The following is a 12,871-nucleotide window of genomic DNA, read 5'->3' on the forward strand; positions in this document are numbered from 1 at the left end:
CTCCGTGCGGAGGCTTGGGGGCTCTTCCTGCTCCTAAGACGAAGACAAGCAACCCAAGCTCGCACTCGAAGACTCAGAAAAACAAGATAAAGGGCATCGAGCCCGTTACGGTCTAGGGGTTCGAAGGCTGGGCCCCCGAGGGTTTCGACAGCCGCCCTAGGGCAGCAGAGTCAGGGACGACTAGGGGCGAGCCTGCGCATGGCCGAGGCCCGAGCAAACGATCGCTCGGGACGCCCTAAGTCGTGTCCGAGACCGGCAGGGAGGTCTCCGAATGGGATCCCACCGTAGGGAGGCACTGAGCCACTGGGGCCCTGCGAACGGCCCCGGCACCCACTAGAGAAACCCTCTGGTACTCTTGGAGTGCGTCTTTGGACCGCCAGCCGACCCCTAGCGAACAGGGCTCGGGCCTCCACTCGGAGTTACCCGATAACAGCTCATCGAGGGTGTCACTGCTCGCACCCACCGAGGGTAGCATGGCACCCTCCACCCCTCCTTCTAAACGAAAAGGATGCGTAAGGGCCGCACAAAAAGCCAGGGGAACCTCTGACGGCCCTCTTGCTCCGCGTAGAGGCTAGGGGGCTCTTCCTGTAACCTTGCTGAGGCTCAGCGACCCGAACTCGCACTCATGGGCCCAGCAAACGCAATAAAACCCCTCTCACAACGCAAGAAAAGCCCCTGGAGGAATAAATTCATTCCTCTAGGGCCTTGGGGGCTACACCCGGCGGGTGCGCTCGTGCACACCCACCGAGGCCTCGAGTACAAAACACCATCCCGCCAGGAGCTGCTGCAAGCCGAGCCTCGTCAAAACCTCAAAGAGAGCGCTTACACTCTCCCTGAGGCTCGGGGGCTACTGTCGGGTACCACGAAAAGGGGTCACCTAAGCAACAATCGAAAAAAAATCGTTTAGACTCCGTCAAAGTCAAAGCCAAGGGGCAACTATTGAACAAACCCTGGCCGTATCCGAAGCCACCTACTCTTTGCCTCGCTAGAGGCCTCGCACGAGAGGCCTCGGATGGCCTACCAGTTTTCCGTCTCGCTCGAGGCCCCGCGCGTACAGCCTCGGACGAGACGCCGATTCTCCGCCTCGCTCAAGGCCGGCTCGGCAAAACAACCCTATCGCCTCCGCCTCGACCAACTTCTCGGACAAAGACGTCGCGTCCGACCGGCGCGTACGACTGCTCCTGTGATATCAGCCAAACGACGGCTCGACACAGCGGCGTGGCCGACTGGACGCCAGTCACATCGAAGCCGTGCCACCCAAGATAGGATAGGACAGGGGTCACCAACCACTGTGCTCGGTACTATGCCCACGACCGGCGCCTGTACTGCGCTGTGCTACCTAACCCCTGCTCCAGAAACAACGCGGCGTGCGGAGTCAAGTCCAGGTTACTATAGCCTCGAAGTCAGTGTATAGAACCAACTGCTCCCTCCATGCCTCAGCAGTCTACTTCAGGGTCTCGGCAACCTCGGTGTTCGCGCCTGCTGAGCCCCCTATGACGGCTCGACCTCGGCACCAACTGGGCCTCGGCTCTTCACGCAGTCAACGCACAGCAACCAGCACGTCGCTCGTCAGGCCCTGCATCCAGCCATCACTGGAGCTCTCACGTCGCACAAAGTTCAGATGTGACCGGCGCGTTGCTCCAGCACTTCAAGGGCAGGACCACTCCACCAACCATACCACCATAGTAATAGGCTACAGGGCTCGGACATGCCACCTCTATTCGCACGACGCCACATAGCTAACACATGTATCACCCCTGTCCCCCCTTCAACTATAAAAGGGAGGGATTTGGGCCGTTTCACGGGAGAGGCACACAGGTTCACGAGGTAGACGAACGCACACTCGACATTCCGAAACACGCACGCTTCTCCGCCGCCCGAAATCAACTCCTCAAGCGATCCACGCCACTCCGCGCAGAGATATGGGACTAGCTTCCTCTCTCGCCCTGCTTGTAACCCCATACTACGAGCATTTCAGTGCAAGGAATACAAGATCTATCTCTCAGACTGGACGTAGGGCACCCATTGCCCGAACCAGTATAAATCTGGTGTCTCTTTGCATCACCATCCAGGATTAGGGGCACGCAGTACGTTTTTTACTAGTTGGTTGAGGGTCCGCCGGTCCAAAACACCGACAAGACACAATATTGTTTGTACGTCCGGGTGTGTGCTGTGTCACTGTGTGCTTCGCTACCCCCAATTTGCTCGTCGCAGTTTTGGTTGGTTCCCGTCTGCACCTTGCTTTTTGTGGATCCCATCCCCATACTGTGCTATACGTATAACAATTTATGGCTAACTGTGCTATACTAAGTCTTGTAAATTGGATCAATATTCATCTATGAGATCTTCTCCCTTGCTATTTGTTTACTGGTATGTCTAGGATTGTCTTTTTTTCCTATCTTTATATTCTAAGAAGCTTTAATCTGCCAATGCTACTTAATCTACCTTTATTTTAGTGATGCACATTTGCCAAAGAAAATCTTGAGAAATATGCATAGTGATATTGTGTGGAGGTTTTGCCCTATCTTATTTGGTGCTTAAACTTGTTTGAGCATGCTTTGTTTGTTTAAATGAATGGAACAACAGCTGCCAAGTTTTAAGAAAGGTGTATGTGCTATTGTGCTGTGACATCAACTTCAGTTTCATATGAAATTTGTTTTAACTTCCAGTATTTTTTAGATCATAAAACCTAGGAATCTTATAGTAAATCTTTCTGCTACTGTTCATCAGAGTGTAATGATTTGGAGTAGTAATCTCTACAATGCAGGCAATGAGGCGCAGAAAGGTTTCAGTTGTTGATGCAGAGATAAATACTCCTAATGCCAATGTCACATGCTGTACGTTTCGCTCTTTCTTATTGGACTACCTTTTGCATTGGATATATTCAATACATTGTTAATGTCCTCATTCTTTTCAAACTGTACAATAAATTGCATGGCTAAAAAGGTCGTAAGTTTATTTTACTTTTGATTCTTCCATTCAGTTTTGTCATTGAGTTACATGCCCTTTCCAATTGCTAAGTACATTGTGTTCTAAAAAAATACAAACATACTGATATTACATGTTTTTGCTTTGTTTTGATTGGTAGTCCAAAAGTCTTGGTTGTGGGTGTTGCTGCTCACAATGCTTCTATCATCATCTGGAGCCTATTCAGCCACAGATACACAAAGATCTGAAGAGGGCACATGTCGTTATGACTTGACAAGCGTTGCCGTGTTATCATGTATGCAACCAAACGGTGTATGGAAGCCATCCTCGTCCTCACAGACATGCTGCAATGCTTTATTATATGCAATTGACCAAGTTCCAGCAAGTGATGAGAGTGGGGCTTGTTGCCTTTGCCGTTATATGAAAGAAAGATGGGGACCTCCTGAACTAGGTACCACATATATTCTGTGCAATGGAAAGGATAGACATATCATCTCCAAATGGTCAACATTTCATATGGAGGACTGCTCAGCAGGTACATGCTTATTTGTTGTTCCTTGAAGCTCAAAATACTTGCTATCTCAGTTACTCCATTGGTCCCTGAAGGCATGCATGTATTTCAAAATTAAAACTTTGTTATCTTTGACTAATAATTAGCCTAATTATATCAAAAGTTTGTATTACAAAAGTAGTTACATTAGATCCTTGAATTTAGAAATGTTTTGTAATGATCAAACTTTTGTTCCTATAAATTATATATTATAAGGGAAATTATATATAGGTGGCCTCACCAAGTCTAATCGCGCCTTATATTCAGGATAGAGGGTGTAATAATAATTTGTGCCTACTAATAGCTTTTTTTTTTAATCTTTTTCTAAGCAGAGTGTACAAAGACAAACATTTCTTCTGTGGACATCTCTGCGGACAGTGAAGTGGTTCACGTACATGACACTAGCAATAGCAAGGGCATATGGATAGCTGTTACCTTGTTCAGTGTGATGGCTCTTATTTGCTTATGGTATTTCTGGAGGTCCACAGCAGCTAATACAAGTGAGCAACGCCGAACATCATCCTACGAAGGTAAGCCTCAGGTTGGGCGCCAGCGATCCATCATCGCTTCATCGTCACCATCAAAAAAGCTTAAGGAGAGAAGAATTTCATCATCTTGAAAATATGATCCTCGATGTATCTATAGAACTGCACGGAGATGTTAGGATAGGTGTCTAGTATGATCATGCTTACATTAATTGCACGGGTACAAAATTGACATTGTTCAGCTGCTGTGCTGAGATCAGATTAGGTACAGATGGATAAATGTTTTTGACAAGCCCTCAGTTGAAGTTGAGTTTAATCTTTTGCAACAAAAAAAAAACATTATTTGTGTTTCGCCAGAGATTGTGTACGGCCACCGGTTTCTCGCCATGGTAAGGGAAGCTAAGAAAACGGAACTGAAGTTCGCACTGGAATCAGGAGATATATTTAGCCTGGTTCAGTACCATATTGGGGTCACCCGATATAAAACGGCAAGCTTAATACCTGCTCGGCCATACCCATCTGGTTATAGGATTGGGGCCATACCCATACTGGTTATAGGATTGGTATAGGTACGTCTGGTAGTAGAAATGATTTCCCATCATATGCACTAGTCCATATGTTTTTAGCGTGTGCTGACGGCGGTAGCCTTCCCCATCAATTTTATTCCGGTCTGAGAGATGAGCTGTGTAAAAGTAAACTTGGAGCACACACCACAGCTATAAAAAAACATATTTATAGTTTTGGCTTTGGTCAATTGTGTCAGCAGAGTAATAATCTTCGTTCAATAATGGTTATGTGACCAAAAAATATTTCCCATTTTGAAGCAAGACCTTTTTTGTTTTGGCAAGGCAAAATTGTAGATTTTTATGGACGCAACTAGGTTCTGTCAGCACCCAAGAGGGGGGGGGGGGGGGGGTCTGTGAATTGGGTCTAAACAAAACATAGATCCTAGGGGTCAAATTTAACTACCATTATAGCAACTCTAAGAGATTCTCTATATCCTTCCTAATTTTTAGGAATAGAGTTTTTCTATTTTAAAGTAACCTTCAACCGGTTCTTTAAATGATTATATCCAAATATAGTCATCCTCTATTTTGAATTTCTCGCTAACCAAAGATAGATACGAAAATGACTCTCTAAAGTGTATACAAGAATATAAGATACAGAAAAGTTGTTTGAGGGGGCGTGGGGGGAGGAACATATATTAAGTGATTTTTATGCAGATGCCTCTCCAAATGATGATGATTTAGAGGTGAATTTTAGAAACACTCTTTGGAGATGCTCTTAGAGAACCCATAAACTACTCTAACTCTAGTATGACGTGCAATTAACATTTTTCTAGTGCACTTTTATCTTACCAACAACCCACAAAGAGTTTATTAACATATATAGCCAATCCTAACAACCAGTCTATAACTAAATCTTACAAAGGTAAATATTACACAAGTATGATAAGTAAAGAGCAAAGGATAGAGAGGATAAACTCTTGGCATCCTGTGCTATTGGTTGCTAAAACACAACCCTTAGTCTATGTTGGAGATCTATCGAGGTATGCTCCCAATCAATAAGTCTCTCTCGATTGCGGTGTTCGCTCGACCAAAACCAATGGAGTCACAAAATCTCCCTATGCCACCCGATGGTTACTATAGTGTTGGACTATCACACAAGGCCTTCGCCAACCAAAGTGTTGTGAGTCATCAAGTCTCAGAGTTGCCACTACTGTCACCCAATTCGATCATGGTGTGTCAAATACAGAGCAAAGGCGGGTGTGAGTCACATAGTCTCACTAGATCCACTTAGTCGCGGTCACCTTGATGTTGTATCCACTACATGGTTTCTCCATTTAAGGGAGAGATGCTTCCTTGTCCTCTGCACACTAACACGTTGTCGTTCCACACCAAGAATGGAGAGAGTCGACGACTCGAAGGCTACCTCACCTTCACTGGAAGGTCATGAAGACTTGCACTCCGAATTGTCAAGATACAAGGGCATCAAGACCCAATCACTCAAAGCTCTCAGACTCTAGGGACTAACTCTCAACAAAGATGCATTAAAATATTGTCTATCCTAATTTTGGATGTAATTTTGAATGGGTTGTTCGGCTGATGGTTTAATTTCTACGGTTGATAAGCCGGCTGATGTTGTTTTGTTGTGAGAGAAAAACAGTGTACCATGGCTAATAAGCAGGGATGATAAGTTCAAGCGAACAAAAATGTCTTGAGAGGGTGGATGCAGTGTAGACAACCTTATATATAACCCCATTCACCTCAACTAGCCGTAGGAAACAAGCTGCGAAATCATAAGCATTGGATGACTCGTTGCCTTTTTCCATTCACGAGACGATCTACTGCTTAGGGTGTCCCAAGGGGGTAGTGACGTCACTGGCTGTGAGTCCGACGTGGAAGCCAAAAAGGTGGAAAGAGAAAACTCACTGGTACCTAGTAAGTCGCCGATCGATTATTCGATTTCACATCGTTCGATGAAAACAGAGATGAATAGGTGGGATCCAATAGGAGAGAACGATTACAGATCAATACTAATTTATTTCTCGTTCATCCACATTAGCCAGCGATTTCGCTGGGTCCGTTGCGGACGCCCTTATATTTTTCTGCCATATCGTACGGTGACTCGGTGAGTGCAAGTTTCCTTTTGCCACCTTACTGATAATCACTAGATGTTCTGCCGCAGCCCATTTTCTTCTCGGCAGATTAATTGTGCGGTGCCTTCTACCAATCTACCTTGTGTTAAATAGGGCTGTGAAGTGGTTCCGTTATTGGTGTTTGCGTCGTTTCTCCGCCGATCTTTGCACCACTTCGTCTCTTGCATTCCTAGGACTTAGTATAATCTAACTCACTTTTCACTCGTGTTAGTCTTAGACTTGTGTTGTCATCTAAATCACAAATACTATGGTTTCACAAAAAAAAATCACAAATACTATAAGATATATACCTTTTCTTGTCTCTTTCTTTGTGTCTTGAGCTTGTTTGTATCGTCGCACTTTTCTTGGACAACAACCATATAATAGTAAAATTATATAAGATGTTTGTACACAACCACATAGGGATAAAATATTTTTCCCTTTCGTTTTCAGTAGTTATAAAAAAAAGTGTTGACACTAATTCGGTTACACGTACAGTATGCATGATTGCAAGGGCCGCACACGATTGAGACATGCAGGTGAGGTAGGTATAAATGGTGATGCTGACTTGGGGTGTTGGCGAGACTGATCTGACACTCATTCTTCGCCCGGAACAACCACCTCGCAAAGATTTATCAGGGTAAAGCATAGCAGGGATGTCCTAGGTTCTGCAAGACCATTTAGAACTCTAGTAAATCTTGTATAGAAAAATGTTGGACAACAATAGGTTGTAAGAGTTTGAGGGTAAAAAAAAGTGTAGTAGATTGAACCTTTTTGATTGATGAGATAGATGGATTTCTGAATTAGCCACGATCCGGTTAGGCCTGTTACGGCCTGCTGCTGTCTGTTGGGCTGGACTGGGCAGCGTGGAAACTGGGCCGGACTGGGCACGAGGCGGTGTTCCATCCAAGCGGACGAGAACCAGCTCTTCAAATCTTCAGTCACTCCCTGTATCCGCTACATACGCATCCTTCAATTAGCCATGATCCTGTCATATAAATCGAGGTGGATGGTCGTATTAGAACTTACAAGTTTAACCCTTCGAGATAGAGCGAGTCCCCAACAAAAAAACTCGAAATAATATTGGACTATCGAAATCAGCTCACACTAATGGAAATATGAAATTCCCTGATGGTTTTAAATTTTTTTGACGGTTATTGAATAAACCGTCAGGGAAATAGAATTACCTTGATGGTTTCAGGAAACTGGTGAAATTTGTACAATTGTTCCAAGTTTGATCTTCTTCAATTTAATTTGTTTTTCTGGTTCTTTTACTCTCTCGATTATATTTGGCTGAGTATTGGCCATGGGCCCCTTGCTCACGGAGCTGGCTGAACAGAGTCGTCCAGTATTACGTAACGGATCCGATCCGATCGATGGTCTCTTCCAGAACCGGTGGGCGCGTGAAATTCATGGTGCGGACACTGTGCAGGTGCTCCTTCAGTACCTGCGTGTGTGGGCAATCCTACGCGCCGTCGTTCTCGATCCGCATGTGCCGGACCGATTAACATGGAAGTGGTCGCCTGATGGGAAGTACAGCGTGTCGTCGACCTACAGAGCTTTTTTTCGAAGGATCAACTGCGCTCCTTGGTGCCAAGGAATTAGGGAAGACTAAAGCTCCACCGAAGGTCAAGTTTTTTATGTGGTTGGTGCTTCACCGCAGGATCTGGACTGCAAATCGACGATTGCGGCATGGCCTACAGGATTCAGATGACTGCAACCTGTGCAGCCAGGCAACCGAGACGTGTGATCACTTGTTCGTGGGGTGTGTGACTACCAGGCAACTCTGGTATCGGTTGCTTCTACCTTTGGGGTTACAGGACTTGACGCCGCTGACAGAGGAAAGCTTGGGAATTTGGTGGCTGAGACAGAGAGAACGGCTGAGTGCTGACAGCCGGCCACCGTTCGATACCCTGCTACTGCTCATCACCTGGACAATCTGGAAGGAGCGGAACAATAGGGTCTTCAACCGAATCACGTCCAACTTGGCGGCAATCGCACAGGAGGTGAGGCAGGGTACTCTTCGTTGGCTCACTTGATTAGCTTATGGTCGCAGGGGTAATCCAGTAGCTAGGCTGCGGTTTGCTTTGGTGATGGTCTCTCGCCACCATCAGCTAACGACTTTATTGTAAGGTCTATTGACCATTCCCGTCCTCTTAATGAAATTCGGGCATATATGCCTGCACGAGAAAAATGTATGAAATTCTTACTACAGTTAATAATAAAACAATTAGTCCACCACTATAATTGGATCATAAAAACTGCAGTTATGAATGATTCCAATTAATTATAAAAATTAATTATAGAAAACCATAGATCTAAAGCTTTTGCTAAAAATAGAAAACTTTCTAAAAAAGAAAAGTTGCGGAAATTTTTTTTACAAAAAAAGGAAAGTTGCATGTGTCTGAAAAGCGTTCGCGCAAAACCCATCTGAGTGAACGTTTGCTAATTAGCTGCCCCGTGTTGGACCCTATGTGTTGTTGTGTGAGTCACGGATGACAGTGCACGATTTTTTTTTGTTTGGAATGAAAATCTGATGGCTTATGTGGCACTATAATATTGGTAGTTTAGCTTGCATGAGGAGATAGACTATTACCCTAAATAAAGATAGTGGATGATAGGGTTCCCTGACGTGGATATCTAGATACATGTTAGTTGATAATGTGGCTCACTTTACTTCAATAGCTTGTATATTAAGTGAAAGCTATAACATACTATTACTCCCTCCATTTCAGATTATAAGACGTTTGGTTTCTCTAGATAAATTGTTTTTGCTACATATCTTAACATAATAATATACATAAAAAAATGTATTTAAAAAAAAGGCCAAAACGTCTTATAATTTGAATAGAGAGAGTGTGATTCTAGTGAGGTTTACTTTGGTAAACTATCTATAAATCGAGATTTTGTGGTCTGTTAAGCACTGTTGTTTAGTGCTACTTCTTTGCTAAAGTATTTCTGTTTAGTTATTAGTTAACAAGTTGCTGGTCAACCCTTTTTTTTTTTGAGCGGATGGTCCCAATTTTGTTGAGCCATAAAGAAAAATAAAAATTTGAGTCAATTTAGAGCAGATGTCCTAGGTTCTGCAAGACCATTTAGAACTCTAGTAAATCTTGTATAGAAAAATGTTGGCCAACAATAGGTTGTAAGAGTTTGAGGGTAAAAAAAAGTGTAGTAGATTGAACCATTTTTTATTGATGAGATAGATGGATTTCTCAATTAGCCATGATCCTGTCATATAAATAGAGGTGGATGGTCGTTTTAGAACTTACAAGTTTAACCCTTTGAGATAGAGCGAGTCCCCAACAAAAAAACTCAGAAATAATATTGGACTATCGAAATCAGCTCAGACTAATGGAAACATGAAATTCCCTGACGGTTTTAAATTTTTTTAACGGTTATTGAATAAACCGTCAGGGAAATAGAATTACCTTGACGGTTTCAGGAAACTGGTGAAATTTGTACAATTGTTCCAAATTTGATCTTCTTCAATTTAATTTGTTTTTCTGGTTCTTTTACTCTCTCGATTATATTTGGCTGTCAACACGTCCCTCTTAATTTGATCTGCAAACGGAGTATTGGCCATGGGCCCCTTGCTCACGGAGCTGGCTGAACAGAGTCGTCCAGTATTACGTAACGGATCCGATCCGATCGAGGGACACACGACACGACCAATGTTTGCTATCCAAAGTTCCAAACCAAACCGTACTCGGCCTAACCGGATGTGTCAAAAAAAAAAAAAGCTGATAACGAAACCTAAGAGACCTAGTAATTCTTCTGGTCGCAATGGCTGCTGGCGGTCGCCGCCCGGCGGTAACTCTGCCGGCGGTGCTCATCCTCGTATGCGTGCTGGTGGCCACGGCGCCCGGACTCCAAATGCTCCTTGACGAGGACCCAAGTACGTACCCCGACAGTAGGCCGAGGGAGTTCTGGTACCTGCGCGGAGAAGTGGTCGTCATCGATCTAGGCAACACCAACTCTTGCGTCGCCGGCTACACCGGCTCCGGCAAGACGACCGACGACGACACCATGTTCCAGTTCTGCATCCCCTCCTGTGTCGCCTTCACCGACAACGGCACTTCCCTCGTCGGCGAGGCCGCCAAGAACCACGCCGCCGCCAACCCCGAGGCCACCATCTTCGGTTTCAAACGCTTGCTCGGGCTAAGGTATATATCGTTCCACTAAAAACAATACATATATATTAGGTTATATATAATTGATTGATGGATTCATGATTAGTGTGTATCGTTATTCGATCTGTTAATAGGCGAAACCGCTGGTACGACGAGGACATCGTGCAGGGAGCCATCCAGCGCGTGCCGTACAAGATCGGTACAAGAGATTACGACACGGCGATCGTCCAAGTGATGGCCAGCGATGGTTCAGTCAAGCAGCTCGAGTTCAGCGAGGGTCGCGTCCATGGTAGTGGCTGAGCTCAAGAACAAGGCCGAGGAGTACCTCGGCCGCACGGTCGAGTACGCCGTCATGACCATCCCGCAGCATTTCGCCGCGGCACACAGCGAGGAGGCTGAGTACGCCGGCAAGATGGCCGGGCTGGACGTCGTCTGGACGGTCACAGAGCCGACCGCTGCTGCGGTCGCTCACGGCCTGCACACGAAGCTGCGCGAGCGCGGCACTGCGCTTGTCTTGCGTGTCGGCGGCGGCTCGTCCGACGCGAGCCTTGTGGTGCTGCTGGACGGCAGGTTTCAAGTCTTTGGGTATCGGATGGACAATTTCCTTGGAGGAGACGATTTTGACGACAGGGTCGTGGACTACTTCGCCAAGCGCATCAAGCTGAAGCACGGAGTGGATATCAGTCAGGACAGGATCGGTCTAGGCAAATTGAGGGCGGCATGTGAGAATGCCAAGAAGGCATTGAGCAGTCAAGATCATGTCCAGGTGATTGTTGAGTCCCTCGTTGATGGTGTCGATTTCTCGGAGCCGCTCTCACGGTCGGAGTTTGAGGAACTGAATGATGATCTGTTCCGCAAAGTCATGAACTTGGTGGAAACAGCCATGGTGAACAGAGGTGGTATAAAGTGGAGCAAGAGCAAGATCGGTGAGATTGTTATGGTCGGTGGGAGTGCCGTGATACCCAGGATTCAAAACCTCGTCAGGGATTACTTTGATGGAAGGGAGCCTAACGTACGGAGGAAACCGGATGAAGCGATGGCTCTTGGAGCTGCACTTTACGTCCATTCTCTTTAGTGACTTCATTATATTTACAGTAGTAGAGGTTTGGTTGTTAGGTCTTCGAGGGATCTAGACACATAATGGTAGTGTGCATACATGGATCATAAATTGTGTATAAACAACTAGAAGTGATATGAGGTACATGATATTCTTTTAATTACAAACTTTTTTTTATCCCACAACTTTAGATTCACCTGACCTGTTATCTTGAGCCATACAAGACCTTATTGGATGTAGTCGGATTAATATTAATCCATATTAGGTTTATGCTTGTTAAATCTAAATAATTAAATCTATGACTAAGTTATATATATATATATATATATATATATATATATATATATATATATATATATATATATATATATATATATATATATATATATATATATATATATATATATATATATATGATCCCATGAGTATGAAATTCTTACTACAGTTAATAATAAAACAATTAGTCCACCACTATAATTGGACCATAAAAACTGCAGTTATGAATGATTCCAGTTAATTATAAAAATTAATTATAGAAAACCATAGATCTAAAGCTTTTGCTAAAAATAGAAAACTTTCTAAAAAAGAAAAGTTGCGGAAATTTTTTTACAAAAAAAGGAAAGTTGCATGTGTCTGAAAAGCGTTCGCTCAAAACCCATCTGAGTGAACGTTTGCTAATTAGCTGCCCCGTGTTGGACCCCAGTGGCGGATCTAGGATTTCAATCATGGGGGTACGGATGAAAACGATATAGTCAACGAACATGGACACGACATAATTAGATCACTAAACGATGATAAAATAGTTGTGATAAGTTACATGTTTTCAACTTTCCATAATTCTAATATACTAATACAAGTTTCCAGCTAAAGCTTCACACGCCGTTCCGCCATGGCTTGAAAGCGTTTAATGATATCTTCATTGCTTACACGTCGAAAAAAGTCACGCTCAATAAATGTGACCAAACAATCATTTAAGTATTGATCACCCATCTTATTCCGAAGCTTGGTCTTCACATAGTTCCTGAAAAGACTCTCTCAACACTTGCAGTAGCTACGGGAAGGATGAGGACCAATTTAAAT

At 44.3% G+C, this 12,871-nt stretch overlaps 1 protein-coding gene and 1 long non-coding RNA gene across 2 annotated transcripts; both read left to right on the top strand.

The window, feature by feature from the left end:
• Positions 1-2,712: 2,712 nt before the first annotated feature.
• On the top strand, positions 2,713-4,171 carry LOC136506636 (uncharacterized). The gene is made up of 3 exons (XR_010771681.1): positions 2,713-2,837; positions 3,089-3,463; positions 3,811-4,171. It is a non-coding gene; the product is annotated as an uncharacterized lncRNA (long non-coding RNA).
• Positions 4,172-11,086: 6,915 nt separating this feature from the next.
• LOC136507193 (luminal-binding protein 5-like) lies at positions 11,087-11,809 on the top strand. Its single transcript, XM_066501993.1, has one exon. The coding sequence runs from the start codon at positions 11,087-11,089 to the stop codon at positions 11,807-11,809; it is 723 nt and encodes a 240-aa protein (XP_066358090.1).
• The last annotated feature ends 1,062 nt before the right edge of the window (positions 11,810-12,871 follow it).

Source organism: Miscanthus floridulus, chromosome 15 (assembly GCF_019320115.1).
Source record: "Miscanthus floridulus cultivar M001 chromosome 15, ASM1932011v1, whole genome shotgun sequence".
NCBI lineage: Eukaryota > Viridiplantae > Streptophyta > Magnoliopsida > Poales > Poaceae > Miscanthus > Miscanthus floridulus.

Coding starts and splice junctions, on each gene's coding strand:
- LOC136507193 (XM_066501993.1), top strand. CDS start 11,087: ATGACCATCCCGCAGCATTTCGCCGCGGCACACAGCGAGGAGGCTGAG.